Source organism: Myxocyprinus asiaticus, chromosome 6 (assembly GCF_019703515.2).
Source record: "Myxocyprinus asiaticus isolate MX2 ecotype Aquarium Trade chromosome 6, UBuf_Myxa_2, whole genome shotgun sequence".
In the NCBI taxonomy this organism is placed as follows: Eukaryota; Metazoa; Chordata; class Actinopteri; order Cypriniformes; family Catostomidae; genus Myxocyprinus; species Myxocyprinus asiaticus.
Window position 1 is genome coordinate 28,311,975 of NC_059349.1, and position 19,966 is coordinate 28,331,940.

At 38.6% G+C, this 19,966-nt stretch overlaps 1 protein-coding gene across 1 annotated transcript; it reads right to left on the reverse strand.

Moving 5' to 3' along the window:
- Positions 1 to 69: 69 nt before the first annotated feature.
- On the reverse strand, positions 70 to 7,572 carry LOC127442309 (bestrophin-4-like). Its single transcript, XM_051700232.1, has 9 exons — positions 7,421 to 7,572; positions 3,517 to 3,611; positions 3,191 to 3,424; positions 2,791 to 2,945; positions 2,636 to 2,713; positions 2,385 to 2,540; positions 2,197 to 2,277; positions 1,971 to 2,107; positions 70 to 1,404 (listed from the first exon to the last, which is right to left on the reverse strand). The coding sequence occupies exons 1-9, from the start codon at positions 7,570 to 7,572 to the stop codon at positions 1,113 to 1,115; spliced, it is 1,380 nt and encodes a 459-aa protein (XP_051556192.1). The 3' UTR covers positions 70 to 1,112.
- Positions 7,573 to 19,966: the final 12,394 nt, after the last annotated feature.

Genomic DNA, 19,966 nt, shown 5'->3' on the forward strand with positions numbered 1-19,966 from the left:
AATGAGCCCAAACACAACATAATATGATAATTAGATATTGAAATATTCCTCAAAGAGTGTACATGGAAAGACGATGCACAAAAGTGCACTCATCACACGTGTGTGTGTGTGTAATAGCATGGTTGTACTGATTTAATTTAAGATGGGGTAGCTGCTGAATTTATCTAGGGGTCTTGGTTTGCTGGTCCATTAGTTTTTCTGGTGTTGCCTTGACATATTTTGCACATGTCCAAGGACTTTGTTTGTGCAAACACACATCCACATATGTGCTTATCTAAAGGATTGTGATGCTCCTGAACACCTAATATTTCTGTATTTTGTAGCTTAATCCATTCATTTCCAGTGTCCGTTCACTTTAGACCAGGAACACCACAGGTGTAACAAAGTGAAATAAAACCAATACAGTTTTATGAAAATGATAAAAAAAATTAAAAATGTGTTCAGATGCCCTGTGTGAAAGTCATGGAATTTTATTCCAACTAGATGAAATAAACTACAGTTTGTAGTATATAACGCTAATTGGTCAATTTTGACCGGAACACAATATAAGGGTTAACACAAAACAGCTACTAAGTACAACAACAGTCAAAAGAGCTAAAGCCTATATTCATTCTAAATAATGGCTATTACATGTCCCAAAGTTCCCATGCCTTGACCAGGTATACATAATTCAAGTACAAGGCTAAAAGACATTCCCCACAGCCTCAATTTTATACTTGATCATTTTGAGTTATTAGGATCAAAAATGTAATTTAGTGGATTTTGAAGCCAAAGGAATTTAAGTAGCATATTTAACAGTTAACAGAGTTCTGATTTGAAAATGTGACATTTGAAGTAATTGTTGACAATAGACAACTGATTGTTGAAATTTAGGGTTTACGGTGTAATGGTGACTAGTGGGAGTGGCAATATATTTTTTAATTTATTCGCTGAAGTTAAAACAACAAATGTGTATAATTTGAAACAGCTGTTAGTATTTACAGTGTATGAAGTGAGGGATAAGTTTAAAAATACAAGAAATATTATCTCATCCTTGACTATTCTAACAAATAGGTCAAGATTATAGTATGGTTGTACTGATCTAAATTCAGATTGGTTGTTGCATAATTTATCTAGGGGTCTTGGTTTGCTGGTCCTTTAGTTTCAGGAGATTCCAGCAATTCCACCTGGTGTTGCCTTGACATGTTTTGTAGCTGAGGTGGTGGCAAGACGTTAATCTTTGAAGGGTTTTCAAGTGCTCTGACAGAGCTCTCACCCGTACATTTTGTTCTGCAGCAGAGACACAGTTGCTGTAGGCCCTTGCTTCTTTGCTTTTTTACTTTGAGTGTAGTCGGCCACACACCGATGGCAAGCATTGGTGTCTTGATGATTGGTACAGATTCCTCATTTTCATCCTCAAGTATCCTGATACAATATCATGAATACAAATTGACAATAGGAGTTTAATCACTTTTTCAAGGATGTGATGCATATATGTAGATTTCTGTTGAATCTTATGAATTTAATGATGAGATTGTTTTTTATTTTTTTTATTTTTTTTTATTTTTTATTTTTTTACAAGATTTTCAGTTTAGCTAGACACATTTTGCTGACATCATGGTGCCCAATTAAACATGCATTGCTGATGTGTACCAGAGCACATACCTCTACATTACTTCTACAGGAACTTAAAAGTCAATACCAACATGTGTGATTAAAAATTACAGTTGGAAATAACAATACTAATAACAGCTTTTAAACTAGTAATTTTTTATTATTCTATTTACTCATCATACTACACACAAATGGGATGATGTTAATAAAATGTATTGAATATTGTCAGTGTCAATATCTCATAAAATTTTTGTAAAGATAAGGCCTTTGGGGAAATCACTCTGTATTTTGACATTTTCCCTAATACATGTATATAAACCTGGACCCTTGATTGCCATCTGAAATTATAAAACAGTATTACAGACTATTATTTTTACCTCATGTCATGTGTCGAGCCCATGAAGATAGGCTTCATAGTGGCAGAAGGATATGAGGGACCCTTATCCAACCAGTATTTGTCCTTTACTAGGGGAGGAAGGTTTTGGTGCATGTCATCTACAGCTAGCATAGAAACCTAGATAAAATTAAAGAACAAAGTTGCCATGAGTGTTTATGAATAAATAGTCTTTTAAAAGGGAGGAGGGTATTAATTGATTTACTGACCTGAATGTTTCGATCTATAAGTTGGTTGGTTTCAAAATCATCATCATCTTCTCCAAATGGGTTAATAATAAGTTCCCCTACCTTCAAGAACATGAAATCAGCAAATTTTAAGGAGAAATCACACTAGTTTTGCATTATAGTTTTTATATAGTTTTAAATATAATTTTTAGCATGATTCTCCATCATACCTTTAACCAGCCAGCATAAAAGAAGAATTCCAGTAGAGTGAAAACTGGAACATACAGGTCCAGATGAATCTTGTGTTCATCACGATTCTCAGGTTTCACAAACTGTCTTCCAATTAGACAGAATGTAAAGAAGGAGTACACAGCCAGAGTCACAACCTGCATCCAGACACAATTGAGGTGCATACATCAAGCTACACCCAAGATCATTTGGATAGGCATTCTGTGAAAGTACACTGTAAAAGATGCGTTACCTGTGTGTACACCAAAGGAATGCTGATCCAGTCATAGTGGAAGAGCATGCTGCATTTTGATCTGTAGTTATTAAGCTCCTGACACATTAGAGGGAAGTTATTTTTGTGCTTTGATTGCATGTATGCCTCATTTTGACATGTTTAAACATACTTACATCCATAAGGAGTCTTAAGGCTATATCATCTTTCACACGCCCTTCTCTTCTTGCTTGTGATGCCAGGTTTGCAAACCATGTAAGTGGCATCCAGTATTTGTTAAAGTCAGAGTACAGATGGTTAAGTTTATTGAGCTCCTCTGCAGTCATGAATCCTGTATGCAAAAGAATATATAAAATGATATTGTTCTGTTGATAATTGTTAACAATTACAACTTTAACACATATGATCCACATTTTGTCATTTTAAGGGCAAGTAAGCCAATAAGGGAAAACACAGTTCTGTTTACTTGATTAGATAAATTTTTCCCTTTGTTGGAAATCTTTGGGGAAAATGAATCCAGTACTTGCACACAAATTCATCCCAAACATTTTTAGAAACCAAGTTTAGAGATCTTACCTGCCTCCACAATGTCCTCCAGAGTTGGAAATCGCTTGTGCACCCGTGTACTGATGGAGCGCAGGATGAGAACTGATGAGAGATTTGCATACCTCATCAGGGTGCGCCTCAGCATGCGCCCTCTTTCATCTATGCCATGAACATTCCCAGATACAACCATCATCAAGTTATCTGGCAGGGGAAAGCTTGTATATTGGCCCCACCAACGCTGAAATGCCTGTGTAACATAGAACCCTAAAAAGGACCACGGACTAGTTTAATTTAGTTCAAAAGTTCATGATTGTAGGGTAATTTCATCTTGCTTTGGTCAAAACAGTCTTGCTTACCAAGAACAAATGACATAGGGATGAGTTTAGCAAACTTGTTGCAATGACGTGCTAGTCGCTCAAACAGATCCTGTTGTTCATCGTTAAGGATACATCTGTAAGATACAACGTGTTGATGTGTTTTTGTTGATGTGTGTTGATGTGTCCATTTTCCCCTAATTATGTTTGACTGACAAAGCCAACATTATTCTAAAAACTTGGTTTAACCTCATGAGACCCTGCGTCCATACGCATGAACATTTAGTTTGTCGCTTCGCTATAGGCTATGCATAATTTTTTTTATAGTTTAAACCAACTGATCTCAGTTCAGGAGACTCTAGGCTGTCATTAAAGGGTTAAATTTAGACGCACCGAGTCATGTGACAAAACAACATGGCGCCGATCTCAGCTGAGTTTGTCTTTGGGAGAAACGGCAACAAAACTTGAACAAAAATTGTTTTATATTTAAACCTGTTTGAAGGTAGTCTCTAGTTTCATCCGATATGCCATTTGAAACATTTTAGCAATTTACTGCGAAACAGCATGCTGTTAAACACAATGATCAAGTATGTGGACTATAGGCTAATCTTCCTTCAAATATTCTGTATTCACTGTGCCTTATCACATTGAGAATTAATGTATGCATCCAAAAGCTGGAAAATGTTGCTTTCCGATGCTGTATATGGAGTTAGGATAAAAATAAGGTGTATTTCAAACTGTTCTGAGACCAGTGCAGACAAATAGCACACTGGAGGTTAAGTCATTCCCTAATTAGGGTAGTGAGCATGGGAAAAAGAGAGAATCCTATAGCTTTCCTACGCAGCCAAGTGCATTCACTTCTAACATCCGGTCAAAAATTCAGTTTCAGGCTGAAGATGATGTTTGGACCACTCAACATTTTTGGCAGACATTGGATGATGGTAATCAGTACATAGATTCAGAATGTTTCATGCAAAATTTTATATTAACATGGTTGGCAGTGATTGGATGATGCTGGCTATTACTTTGAATCAGAATTATTTACATCTCAATAAATTAGAATGTCGTGGAAAAGTTCATTTATTTCAGTAATTCAACTCAAATTGTGAAACTAGTGTATTAAATAAATTCAGTGCACACAGACTGAAGTAGTTTAAGTCTTTGGTTCTTTTAACTGTGATGATTTTGGCTCACATTTAACAAAAACCCACCAATTCACTATCTCAACAAATTAGAATATGGTGACATGCCAATCAGCTAATCAACTCAAAACACCTGCAAAGGTTTCCTGAGCCTTCAAAATGGTCTCTCAGTTTGGTTCACTAGGCTACACAATCATGGGGAAGACTGCTGATCTGACAGTTGTCCAGAAGACAATCATTGACACCCTTCACAGGGAGGGTAAGCCACAAACATTCATTGCCAAAGAAGCTGGCTGTTCTCAGAGTGCTGTATCCAAGCATGTTAACAGAAAGTTGAATGGAAGGAAAAAGTGTGGAAGAAAAAGATGCACAACCAACCAAGAGAACCGCAGCCTTATGAGGATTGTCAAGCAAAATCGATTCAAGAATTTGGGTGAACTTCACAAGGAATGGACTGAGGCTGGGGTCAAGGCATCAAGAGCCACCACACACAGACGTGTCAAGGAATTTGGCTACAGTTGTCGTATTCCTCTTGTTAAGCCACTCCTGAACCACAGACAATGTCAGAGGCGTCTTACCTGGGCTAAGGAGAAGAAGAACTGGACTGTTGCCCAGTGGTCCCAAGTCCTCTTTTCAGATGAGAGCAAGTTTTGTATTTCATTTGGAAACCAAGGTCCTGGAGTCTGGAGGAAGGGTGGAGAAGCTCATAGCCCAAGTTGCTTGAAGTCCAGTGTTAAGTTTCCACAGTCTGTGATGATTTGGGTTGCAATGTCATCTGCTGGTGTTGGTCCATTGTGTTTTTTTGAAAACCAAAGTCACTGCACCCGTTTACCAAGACATTTTGGAGCACTTCATGCTTCCTTCTGCTGACCAGCTTTTTAAAGATGCTGATTTCATTTTCCAGCAGGATTTGGCACTTGCCCACACTGCCAAAAGCACCAAAAGTTGGTTAAATGACCATGGTGTTGGTGTGCTTGACTGGCCAGCAAACTCACCAGACCTGAACCCCATAGAGAATCTATGGGGTATTGTCAAGAGGAAAATGAGAAACAAGAGACCAAAAAATGCAGATGAGCTGAAGGCCACTGTCAAAGAAACCTGGGCTTCCATACCACCTCAGCAGTGCCACAAACTGATCACCTCCATGCCACGCCGAATTGAGGCAGTAATTAAAGCAAAAGGAGCCCCTACCAAGTATTGAGTACATATACAGTAAATGAACATGCTTTCCAGAAGGCCAACAATTCACTAAAAATATTTTTTTATTGGCCTTATGATGTATTCTAATTTTTGAGATAGTGAATTGGTGGGTTTTTCTTAAATGTGAGCCAAAATCATCACAATTAAAAGAACCAAAGACTTAAACTACTTCAGTCTGTGTGCATTGAATTTATTTAATCCACGAGTTTCACAATTTGAGTTGAATTACTGAAATAAATGAACTTTTCCACGACATTCTAATTTATTGAGATGCACCTGTATGTGAATTTCTGATGTAATGTCTGTTACATCTAAAAAATATGAATAACCAAAATAAACAATTTTCATAGCTTGGTATGATTTAAAATGTCAAAACTTAGTCCCACTGTCCACAATGTGGACATAAATTTTTAGGAAAACTATTTGGTCTATTTATTTATTTATTTTGTGCATTTTTCTTGGGGATCCTAAGAAAATCCTGATTTTAAGTAACAAATCAAAAGCGAGAATGGAAAATGCACACGGTAATGCTTGGGTCTCAGGAGTTTTTTTTTAAAAGATTTTTTTATTTTTTATTTATCCATAAACCAAGACCAAAATTTCTAACACTACCTCCACCTAGAACTTTTAAATCCACCAAATCTGGTACAGAACATCCTAGAAATAGTGTGCTACATCTTTTCTTACTGATCGGATTTAAGGTGTTCACACAGCAGACAATCAAACAATGGAAAAATCCCATAGATTTACTTTGACAGAATGTTCAAATTAGTCAAATTTAAATGTAAACAAGCCAATAAAAGGTCTTTAATTTGCTTTAAGTTGCTCTCTCTCCTTCTCTTTCTCTCTCAATCTATCTATCTGATGGTTTATGTGACAATCTATCTGACAGTCTGTCTGGCTATTTAGCTAGCTTGCTAGCTGGTGGTTTGTCTTACAGTAATGTCTGTATAACCTTCAAACAAAGACCAGGCTTTGTCAAGCCAACATAAAAGTGTCTTGACAAACTTGACCTGTCTAGTTTGTTTACGATAAGTGTTGCCATCAAATCTCTTGCGTTTAGCAGACTCATTGGGATTTTTACCCTCCATACTCTATACTTATAGATCAAACTTGTACTCTGTAAGTTAGCATTGCCTGGAGGTACCAACACAATGTGGCATAATCCAGAAACTTCAGTGGTGGAATGATCTTCCAAACTCCATTATATCAACTAAGTCTCTCAAAAATCCTTAAGAAAGACCTAAAGGCAGCTCTTCCATGATTACCTGAATCATCACCATCTATCCTACGGCACTTTCTATTCTCATTCTTGAGAGACTGCACCCTGTCTTAAAAATGAACTCCTACTCTACTCTCTATCATATGCTCTTCCATGTTTAATTAAAAAATACCATTCTGGCTAACCTTGAAACTTTGCATTACAGCACTTCTAATGTTGTAGTGTTGCACTTTTCTTTGCAACAGAAGGTTGCTAGTCATTTGCTGGATAAAATTGGCTTTCAAATGTTTAAGTGTTAATATTATGAGTAAATAATCTAAAAAGTTATTAAAACAGTTTATCAGATAATTAGATATTTCTGAACTTGAAAATGTCATGGTACCTGTATAAAACACTGAAAAAGCTGTACAGTATGCAGAAGACAAGGAATTCTCTGTACAAAAGCTTGTAAATGCTTCCTCTCCACCTGAAGAGCAACTTTGTGAACCCTCCAAACCTAGCATTAGCCACCTTATGAGTGTAGGACACGGTCATGATGCACTAGGAACAACACAAAGAATTTGACTTTTAAAGAAAGTTCTACTATGCCTTCACACTTTTGTCATTGTAAAACAAATAATTCTTACCTCAGTGTTTCAAGCCCATCTACGATTAGAGAGAAATTACACCTTTTGTTTTCTTCTTTATATACTTCTCTTTATTATAGACCAAGCAATCCATCCTGTGATTTATAGTTTGGGAACCAAGTTTAAAGGAACAAGTCTAGATACAGCCATGGTCATTGTCAGTTTCACACAGTTCTCACCATTATAAATGATTACGCTTGAGAGCACACACAGTAAAGTTCTAATTTATGACTAGGTGTTCATCATGGGCAATGCGTTTGTAAATTATCTTTTAATCTTTAAATGATCTTTTAAGATATTTGGTCTCTATTTAGAATATCGTTTCAAGCAACAAAGAATGTATGTAAGAAGAATATTGATCTCTGACAATATACCTTTGTGCTAGCCACAAATTCTGTGTCTGCCCAAAGGGGACCTCTGTATGGGAACCAATGTGCTGTGATGCCTGTGTGTTAATTAATAGTATGCATAACAAGCAGAAAAATTCAGCATGTGCAATAAAACATGAATTTCCTGAATGGCTATGGTAAATAATGAGGATAGTAAATGCCATGTACAAAAGTGTTTATATATCTCGTAAATGCAACTGTTATAAATCCTCTACATGTCACTTCTCGTGTGAACGTCTCATTGACAAACACACCCAATAGAATACAATGATTATGAGACTTTGCTACTAACAATGACTTTAGAAAGTATATATATTTGAAACACGTTAGGCCTGGGGCTCAAATATACAGTATATACAGTATATACACTCACTGAGTATTTTATTAGGAACACTATACTAATACTGGGTAGGGCCTCACTTTGCTCTCAAAACAGCCTCAATTCTTTGTGGCATGGATTCCACAAGATGTTTTCTGGTCCATGTTGACATGATTGCATCACGCAGTTTCTGTAGATTTGTTTCTGCATTCATACTGCGAATCTCCCATTCTACCACATCCCAAAAGTGTGGATTGGATTCAAATCCGGTAAATGGGAAGGCCAGTGAAGAAAAATGAACTCTTTGTCATGACTCATTTTTTCAGAAATCAAACGAGTTTTGCTTTGTCACATGGTGCATTATCATGCTGGATGTAGCCATTAGAATATGGGTAAAATATGGCCTTGAAGGGAGGCACATGGTCAGCAACAATACTCAAATAGGCTATGGCATTCAAGTGATGATTGATTGGCATTAATGGGCCAAAGTGTGCCAAGAAAACATTCCCCACACCATTACACCATCGCCACCAGCCTGGACTGTTGACACAAGGCAGGTTGAGCTATGGTTTTTTCCAGCCTTCAAATGCATTTTTGGTGAGCCTGTGCCCACTGCAGCCTCAGCTTTCTGTTCTTGGCTGACAGAAGTGGAGCCCGACGTGGTCTTCTGCTGTTGTAGCCCATCTGCCTCAAGGTTTGACATGTTGTGCATTCTGAGATGCTATTCTGCTCACTACAATTGTACAGAGTGGTTATCTTAGTTACCATAGCCTTTCTGTCAGCTTGAACCAGTCTGGCCATTCTCCATTGACCTCTCTCATCAACAAGGCATTTCTGTCCACAGAACTGCCGCTCACTGGATGTTTTTTGGCACCATTCTGAGTAAACTCTAGAGACTGTTGTATGTGAAAATCCCAGGAGATCAGCAGTAACAGAAATACTCAAATCAGCCTGTCTGGCACCAACAATCATGCCAAGGTCGAAATCACTGAGATCAAAAATTTTCCCCATTTTTATGGTCGATGTGAACATTAACTGAAGCTCCTGACCTGTGTCTGCATGATTTTATGCATTGCACTGCTGCCACACGATTGGCTGATTAGATAATCTCATGAATAAGTAGGTGTACAGGGGTGTACTAATAAAGTGCTCAGTGAGTATATGTATATATATATATATATATTGTATATACTGTATATATGTATATATAAAATATATATTTTTCCTTCAAAAAAAACTTTCTTTTAACCCTGTTGAAATAATAATAATAAAAAAAAAGCTAAAACCAGCCACATTTAAGCTGGTCTTAGCTGGTTTAAGATGGTCTCCCAGTCTGACCAGCTATAAAGTGCTGAAACCCCCTTTAAAACCAACCACCTGACCAGCTAAGACTAGCCAGCAAGTGTTAGATTTAATCTGCACAAAAATAAGAAATATACTACTTCTTTTCAGCAGAGAGGCCAAATAGAAAGAAAGAAAGAAAGAAAGAAAGAAAGAAAGAAAGAAAATCTCCTGCAGATAAAAAATCACTAGGGGGCGGTAGCCACTTAAGGAGATAAAGAACCAGGGTAGGGTTGCACCAGCTGTGCGTAAATTCTCACGTAAGTTAGGACGTAAAGTTCACACTAAGGGCTTAGTAACTACTAGTTAATTTGTAACTAAGTCAGTGCTTAATTTAGTTGCACCACCTGTTCTTAAGGCAAGACTTAACTAGTAGGTCGTAAGCTCTTCGTAAAGTAAAGCGTAGTCGCATATTATGACGTTTACCTGTATTTATCCAATAAGCAGCCTTCAAATATATACACAGAAGTGTTAAAAAGCCGTGAACTTCAATTTGATCTTGTTACGGTTGATGTTCAAACCTTGTTTGTTCACATTACTGTCAGCTGTAATAAATGATATCCCCATTGAAATACGATACGTAATAAAACAAGATTTCATTAATATGTAAATAACAATATTCAATAACTGTATCTAAAATGTACAAGGGGCAATAAATAAATAAGTACTAATACAACAGGCTGGAAAAATAGACATTTATTCATTTTAATATCTATTTCGTATGTTGAAACTTGACACCGGGCGGAGTACACAGGAAAGTGCACCGTTAGATCGGTTTCATGCTGAAGAAGTAAGTTTTTTACATAATGTTTTCTCCCGTAAATGTAAACGAGTGTAAATACCAACATCATCATATATGTTGAAAGGACTGAAGCCTGTCAGCCAAAACATGAGCTCATTGATGTCATTAAATGAATCTGCTTTTTTATTCCATCCGTTACTCCTGTTCGGAGGCTTCCGTAAATATTTAGTTTATACGTAGGGTGACGTCCTACCTAAGTTTAATGGTGCAACTGATGCAACTGGCCCGTTCACTGAATTACACAGTTAATAAGCAGAGAAAGTAGCCCCATCACACTTCGCTGTATACAGGTTGTACACCCCTTCCGTCATTTGTTTTTAATACAGCCAAATCTTGTTCAATGATTATTTACCAAGGTTTCCCACTGTGATAATGTATACAGATATTGTTTTCAAGTTGAATTTAATCAGGTGAGAAGAAACTAATAAAGGGTCCTGCAAGTATTGTGTAATAGTTACATTTAACAAATATAGCTGCAAGCAGCGATTAACGAGTTCAAGCCTTTAAGGTCCTTTAAGAACATATGTAACAGATATTAAGTATTTATTAGACAGTCTGTTTGCAACTAAAACAATGTTAAAGTGCCTTAATTTTCAGAAACATCAGGTTAGGTAACACAGAAATGAAAGCTGTGTCCGAAACCAGGAAAATGCTGCCTCTGGAGGCTGTATACCGAGGTAGGAAGTGATAAAGGCATGTCCGAATCCAATGTTTGCGTCACATCCTGTATACTGAGATACCTTCATATGATCGATTTTTGAAGGCAGCACAGTATCCTTCACTGCCAATGAAATCCCACAATCCTGTGCTCCTGAATCCACAGCGGTTGAGCTGAAGAAAAAAAAATGGCGGCCGAAGAGGCAGTTGATAGCCAATTTGTGTATAAATGTAAATTTTTATTCACCTTTTCCCACTTTTCGTTCCATTTCTATTGAGAAAGTAGTATTGTAGTTATTAAATATACACTTGGTTATCTCCAAAACTCTCTTGATTTTGTTCTAGATTATTAGACCATTGTGGTTTGGTTGGATGAATGAGGCAGACGCGTTACCTTTAGTGGACATCAGATGCCGGTATCCTAGCAACAATGTGACATTAGTTGCCTCAGTAGCCTGTCCGAAACCAGTTCGCAAACGCTGTCTCTTGAGTCATTGATTGATAGGGCAGCGAGGCAACAAGACAACTACAATTTTTTTTACATTTTTGACTGTTATAGCACCACCAAGAGGCAGAGGTACCCAATTTTTTTCTTGTGTCCTCAGATTGACCTTCATACGTGTTTTAAATTTGGTGATATCTCATTCCGTTCAAGAGTTTTAACCATTGTAGTGGCCACGCCCCCTACGTACATTTGCCTTACGTTTGCCGTACTTTTGCGATGATGAATCAAAAGTTCAAACTTTTTGATAATTATTAATGTTGGTACTCCAGAGAATCTTTCTGCACTGGTTTGGTTCCAATTGTGCGAACAGTTTGGGACTAGTTTGAAAAAGTGGTTTTGTTAAGTAATCTTTTGTAATTACAATTTTTTATTGATTCAAAGAAAAAACACAACAGAGAAAAACACAACATGTACACACCGAATCAACATTTAACTTTTAACACTCATTAACATCCCTCCCCAAACACCAACCCCACCATACCTCAAAGAACACCCCTGTGGTCACATAAAATAATACACACACACAAACAATAAAATAATAAATAAATAAATTAAAAAAATAAAATATATAATAAACATACATAGTTAAACTAAACATCTCCCTCCTCATCCCTTCCCCTAGAGTCCTCCAAAACTGCCAAATACCTACCCCACTTCCTGAATAATATGTCCTCCAGCCCCAGCCTTCCATCTATCATCTTCTCATAAGCCGCCACCCTCCCCATCTCCGCACACCACTCCGGAAATGGTGGCGCTCCGTCTGACTTCCATCCCCTTAAAATAATTTGTCTACTGATCATCACGCCAGTCAGAACCCAATTTTTTATATATTTGTCGCCCAAATTTATAACTTTCTCATCGCCCAAAATGCAAAGTCTGAGGCAAAGTGTAGATACCAATAAAACTGAGGTCTGGGGATCCCAAAATGTTGGACCAAGTTTTCAAACGATCTCAACACTCCACTTTCATATAGGTCACCAAGTGTAGCAACCCCCCTCACAATCCACTCTGGCCAGCAGAAAGGGGACCTGCCAATACATAATCTTGGGTTCTGCCATATGCTCGAGGCAACATTTAAATAAGTGTCCAATTTAAACAATCTGGACACTTTAGTCCATACCGAGTGTAAATGCGAAATAACGGGGTGTAACTTAACTTTTCCGATTAGTTTGATAGAGATGCCTTGTAATGGCGAAATAGGGGCAAGAACTGCCTGTTCAATAACAAACAAGGGAGGGGCTCTCTCAGGTGGAAGTGACCAATGAGCCAAATGTCTGAGACTGAACGCATAGTAATAAAACAAAATCTTGGGTAGGCCTAGCCCTCCTTTGTCAGTTGGCCTATGTAACTTATTAAAATGCAATCTGGGACGTTTACCATTCCAAATGAAGGACTTCGCTATGCTATCGAATTGCTTGAAATAAGAGAGGGGGACATCTACAGGGAGAGATTGTAGCAGGTAGTTAAATATTGGAATACAATTCATTTTAATAACATTAACCTTCCCAATCATAGATAAATGTAATGAAGCCCACCTGCCCACATCGCTCGAAAATCTTTTTATTAAAGGGTCAAAATTGACACTAACTAAATCAGACAAATTTGCTGGGAATAAAATCCCCAAATATTTAATGCCCTGTTTGGGCCACTGGAAGGCACCCGGCTGGAAAGCCGTTACTGGACAGTACGCTGTCAGAGCCAAAGCTTCGGATTTAGACCAATTAACTTTGTATCCTGAGAACTTGTAAAAGTTAATAATTCTGTGGAGGCAAGGCATAGATCTAGTAGGTTCAGAGACAAATAATAAAATATCATCTGCGTAAAGCAGAAGCTTATGCGCCACATCTCCCGCCTTATCTTCCTTTCTTATCGCGGCTGCTAATGGTTCCAGGGCAAGACAGAACAATAAAGGGGAAAGAGGGCAGCCCTGACGAGTACCCCTATCCAGAGTAAAATAATCTGAAATTAATCCATTTGTTTGTACTGCTGCTACAGGGTGTCTATAAAGTAACTTAATCCAACCAATAAATGTACTCCCGAACCCATACATTTCCAAAATCTTAAAAAGATAATCCCATTCTACCATATCAAACGCCTTTTCGGCGTCAAGTGAGATGGCAGCGACCGGAGTCTGATCATTCGCCACTGACCACATAATATTGATGAGACGCCTGATGTTATCAGAAGAGGTACGGCCCCGAATAAACCCCACCTGATCTATATGTATAAGAGATGTCATAACCTTACTTAATCGGTTAGCCAAAATTTTTGACAATATTTTTACATCTAATTGGATCAGGGAGATTGGACGGTAACTTTTATACTCACTTGGATCTTTGTCCTTTTTAAGAATCAGACTGATCTGGGCTTGTGTCATGGTTGGAGGAAGCTTTCCATTCTTTAATGATTCAGTATAAACTTCTAACAAAAGTGGAGACAGTTCTGTAGCATAGGATCTAAAAAATTCTGCGGCAAAACCATCTGGCCCCAGAGCCTTGCCAGTAGGTAGGGATTTAATTACATCGTCAAGCTCCTCCAAGGTTATCTCAGAATCAAGAGAGTTTTTTGCTCAGTCGTCAGTTTAGGAAGATATAATGGTTCCACAAAGTTTCTAATATCTTCATCAGTAGACAAAGACGTGGAGCTATAAGGATCAAGATAGAATTCTTTAAAGGCATTATTAATATCAATGGCTGAGGTAAACATTTCACCACCAGCAGATTTCTCTGAGGGAATGATAGAAAGAGACTCTCTCTGCTTTATATATCTAGCCAAAAGCTTCCCTGCTTTGTCACCTGACTCAAAGTATGACTGTCTTGCCCTGAATAACCAAAACTCCACTTTCCACGACAAAATAGTATTATATCTATATTTCAATCGGGTCCATTCTCTGAGGCCATCAGCTGACATATGGCGCTTCAGCTCTGCCTCTGCACTTTTAATATTTCCTTCCAAATCCACAAATTCTTGTGCTTTGGATTTTTTGATGAATGAGGCATACTGTATTATCCGACCCCTAAGAACCACCTTAAGTGCCTCCCAAGCCACGCCCACAGAGGATACTGAGGACCAGTTGGTCTCCATATAAACATTGATTTCAGTCTTTAACATTTGTTGTAAATCAGGATTTTGCAAAAGGGATACATTAAGGCGCCAACTATATGATTTCTTTTTCTCAGTATATGGCAACACCTCTAAACTCACCAGGGCATGATCTGAGACTAAGATATTTCCAATTGAGCAATCAACAACAGATGAAATGAGGGATTTGGATATAAAAAAATATATATATTCTAGAATAAATCTTATGAACTGATGAAAAAAATTTATAGTCCCTACCAGATGGGTTCAAATGTCTCCAAATATCCGTAAGACCAAGATTTTTACACATCCTGTGAAGCGTCAGTGTTGCTCTAGGGGGCTTACACACTTTTGCTTCACTGTGATCAAGGACTGAGTCCATCAAAAGATTAAAGTCTCCTCCCAATATTATATCATGAGGGGTGCCAGCGGTTTGCAACATCCCTTCAAGATCTATAAAAAATCCCTGATCATCAGCGTTAGGTGCGTAAATATTAGCCAAAATCAACCTTTGCCCCTGAATTTCAGCTAAAACAATAATAACTCTCCCTAATTTATCTTTAGTCTGTTTGAGACATTTGAATTGTAGATGTTTATTAATCAATATAATGACTACCCTGCTCTTACTTGAGCCAGCACAAAAAAAAAACATGACCAGCCCATATCTTCCCAGATTTTTCAGCTTCCTGCAGGAAGAGATGTTTTTCTTGAAGAAACACTATATCATATTTCTTACGTTTAAGAAAAGTAATAACCTTCCTTCTTTTTATGGGGTGCCCCAACCCATTCACATTCCACGTGGAGAGAGATAGTACACTCATATTAACATCTGACATTTTGATATAGTAGAAAAAATAAATTGTGTGTCAAAAACAAAATTATACAGACCACATTCCCCATTAGTGAAACAATCAAAGACCGAACTTCCCCCCGAACAAAGCAAACAGAAAAAAGAAAAACGTGCGCATTAACCCCGCGCACGAGAGCGCCAACCGGCGACAATCCCTCTAAACTCAAAAGGTCCATGAATGCCCACGAGCCCCCGCGACAACTTTGCCATCGGATTGCACAATTTTGCCTCACAAATTTATGAGGCAAAATTACATAACAGAAAATACTTTGTAAAATAAACCCAGCCAATAGGAAGAATGAACACAAAGAATTTGTAGATTAATTCACAGAACTGTCTCAAAGATGTGATCTTCTCCAAAACAAATTCCAGCTGATATAAAACGTTCAGATATGTTCAGTGAGCTGGCTGTTATGAGCTCAACGGATGACATAATCATTCCAATGTCTCGTAAAAAAACTCAACAAAACGAACTACAGCCAGCAGGAGGAATAAGCACGAAGAACAAACAGATTAATCCACAGCTGTTCCAAAGGAGTGTTATTCAATCGAACAAGCTTCAGCCGCTAGGCGGAACCAATACGAAAAGAAACAAAACCGGCATCCCGGTTCCCCGGATGGTCGAGTCAATTCACTCGGAGGCCGCATAAAAGTATATACCATGACTTACACAAACCGTCAACTTTATAAAAGACATCCTTTGTGTGAGCATGTAGATATTTTGCGGTCATCCATAGTGTCCACCCTCAAACTGGCCGGGAACTTCAATGCAAAAGTAATCTTTCGTCATTGCAAAAGTTTCTTTAAAGGAAAGTGTTATTCACAAAACAAGCTCCAGCCGCACGGCGGAGCCAATGCAAAAAGAAAAAAAAAACAAAATGTCACCCAGCTTCCTCAAGAGTAAGTACAGTGAGTCAACCCACTCACATGAGAAACACCCAATGGTTTACTCACCCAATGATTCAATAAATGATTTTGCCTGATTGGGACATGTAAATACTTTGCGACCGTCCTTCATTTCTATTCTCAGTTTGGCCGGAAACATCAGAGCAAAAGTGATCTTTCGTCGATGTAAGAGTTTCTTACATTCCTTGAACCAATCGCGTTTCTCTCGTCGAACTCGCAAAGTCCGGGAACAAGAAAATATTATGGTTCTTCCAAGAAAGCTTCCCTTTGCTCCTCACCTGGCGCAACACAAGATCTTTATCGGATGATCTCAGAAATCTGGCCAGAATCTATCGGGGCCTGTCTCCCTCAGCAAATCTGTGAGCTGGGACTCTGTGAGCTCGCTCAATTTCCAGCTTGTGGCCTGTTATGTTGAGCAGACTCTGGAAAAACTCGTCTAGGAATTTCACCATATCTCTGCCCTCCTCATGCTCAGGAATTCCAACAATTCGAACGTTATTCCTGCAGCTTCTATTCTCAAGATCTTCAAGCTTTTCAAGGAGATGTTCCAAATCAACTTTGTGGATTAGCGGTTAATTCGTCTCTCAACATCAGTCACTCTTGTAACTAGCTCAGAGAATTTGATTTCCATTGCCGTAATCGATTGACGTATTACAGCGAGATCCTCCAAGTCAGCAAGAATCTTCGTCAACATCATCGCCATGTTGGACAACTGATGCTGGATCTCCTCTCCCGCCGCGCCATCCAAATCGAGTCCCTGGTCTGTAGGCCTGTCGGGGCTTTCATCCTGAACATGTAAGTGTCTTTTAATGTCTCCAGAGCCCGAGGATTTTGACTTCTTTGCCATGTTTTGCATCAAAGAGCAAATGTGTAACTGGGTGTACTAAAATTCACCTGATTATGACATGAGAATAATGGTTCTTGAGGCAGAGTTGTTCAGAAAGAGGAGGTCTATTAAATGATATGAATAACGGGATTCTTTGTGAAAGACAGACATATATACATCGATTTACATGCATTTAAAATGCGATAGTGCCTCCCGGTGGCCAATTTTTTTCAAATTTTGTCCAGACCTCTCAGGCCAAGAGACAAATAGGTCTACCACGTTTAGTTTCGATATGTCTTTTTTAACCTTGTCAAATAGCTGCTAAAATTTGATTGGTCATTGGCGGCGAAGTTTTTCAAGATATGCGACTGTCCTCATAGACCTTGGTGGCACCTTGGACAAAGACACTGCATGCAAATTTTCAAGTTGATCGGACCAACGGTTCCATAGTTAGAGCCATTTTTAGTTTTTTAATTATTATTGTGCCACCAAGAGGCAGAGGTGTGCATTTTGTTTGTGTGTGTGACCTCAGAATGAATTAAGAGTACCAAATTTGGTGATAATATCTCAATCCATTCAAAAGTTATAACCGTTTTAGTAAAAGTGGCCACACCCACTACACTACTACGTTTTGGTGTACTGTTTGACGATAAATCAAAAGTTCAAAATTCCTTTAATACATTTTCATATTGGGACTCTGCTGAATCTTTCTGCATTGATTTGATTTCGATTGGGTGAACAGCCTAGGACTAGCTCGTTTTAATTTTTTTTCAAACAATCCAAAATAGTGGGAAAACAAGGGGGCGGAGCCAAAATTGGCCATAGCTTAAAATAGTCACCATGACGCAAGGAATCACTGCAAAAATAATTTTGTTTCTTGCCCTTACGGCTCAAGAGTTATGGCCCAAAATGTGTTTTCTTTTTTTTTTTTTTCACTAAAACGCTACCTATGGGCTGATCGGGCCGATTCCATGCCTATGGCTAGCCAGCTGGAGTACTACCATCCCTAAAAGTTTCAAGTCTCTAGGCCTTACGGTTTGGTCTGCATGGTGCCTTACGGTTTGATCCAATTTAGGGCAGAAAAATAATAATAATAATAAAAATCCTGACAAAAATCAAATCAAATCAAAATCAAATCAAATCACTTTATTGTCACACAGCCATATACACAAGTGCAATGGTGTGTGAAATTCTTGGGTGCAGTTCCGATCAACATAGCAGTCGTGACAGTGATGAGACATATACCAATTTACAATAACATCAAATTAACACAACGCAATTTAAACATCTGTCATACATAATTAAACTCGACTTAAAACATCAAATTAACACAACACAATTTAAACATCTGTTATACACAATTACACTCAACAATATACAATAATAACATACATTGCACAGTATACAATATGCTGTTTTTGTTTTTTTTTTTTTTTTTTTTTTTTTTACTATATAGATACTATATAGATACACATTATTCAATAAAAATTAAAATATATATGAAAAAAAGTATATATATAGAATGTACAGTATTGTACTGTATTGACATTCAGGCTGTCGGTTGATAGTCAGTTGTTAAGAGAGACATAATATAATGACAGTAATATAATTTATGACAGTCCGGTGTGAAATAAAAGAGTAATGAAGTGCAGGGCTGATGTATTTTGATCGTGGGAGATCAAGAGTTCAGAAGTCTGATTGCTTGGGGGAAGAAGCTATCATGGAGTCGGCTGGTGCGGGTCCTGATGCTGCGATACCGCCTACCTGATGGTAGCAGTGAGAACAGCCCATGGCTCGGGTGGCTGGAGTCTCTGATGATCCTCTGAGCTTTTTTCACACACCGCCTTGTATATATTTCCTGGAGGGAGGGAAGCTCACCTCCGATGATGTGTTTGGCAGTTCGCACCACCCTTTGCAGTGCTTTGCGGTTGTGGGCAGTGCTATTGCCGTACCAGGCGGAGATACAGCCAGTCAGGATGCTCTCCACAGTGCAGGTGTAGAACCGTGTGAGGATGTGGCGGTTCATTCCAAACTTCCTCAGCCGTCTCAGGAAGAAAAGGCGCTGATGAGCCTTCTTCACAACGACTTCAGTGTGGACGGACCATGTGAGTTCCTCAGTGATGTGGACACCCAGGAACTTGAAGCTGCTGACTCTCTCCACTGGTGCTCCATTGATGGTGATTGGACTGTGTTCTCTGTCTTTTCTCCTGAAGTCCACCACAAGCTCCTTTGTCTTACTGACGTTGAGGGAGAGGTTGTGCTCCTGACACCAGTGTGTCAGAGTGTGCACCTCCTCTCTGTAGGCTGTTTCATCATTGTCAGTGATCAGACCTACCACTGTCGTGTCATCAGCAAACTTAATGATGGCATTGGAGTTATGTGTTGCCACACAGTCATGTGTGTACAGGGAATACAGTAGTGGGCTGAGAACACAGCCCTGCGGGGCTCCAGTGTTGAGGGTCAGTGATGAGGAGATGTTGCTGCCTATTCTAACCACCTGGCGTCTGCTTGATAGGAAGTCCAGGATCCAGCTGCACAGCGAGCTGTTTAAGCCCAGAGCCCGGAGTTTCTCATCTAGCTTGGAGGGCACTATGGTGTTGAATGCTGAGCTGTAGTCTACAAACAG

Bases quoted from the DNA above. Each gene is read 5' to 3' on its own strand.
- LOC127442309 (XM_051700232.1), bottom strand. From the start codon at position 7,572: ATGACCGTGTCCTACACTCATAAGGTGGCTAATGCTAGGTTTGGAGGG. The intron at 3,612-7,420 runs GTACCATGACAT...TGTATCTTACAG, and splicing joins TTTTTCAGTGTTTTATACAG to ATGTATCCTTAACGATGAAC. The intron at 1,405-1,970 runs GTAAAAATAATA...ATATTGTATCAG, and splicing joins GGCTCGACACATGACATGAG to GATACTTGAGGATGAAAATG.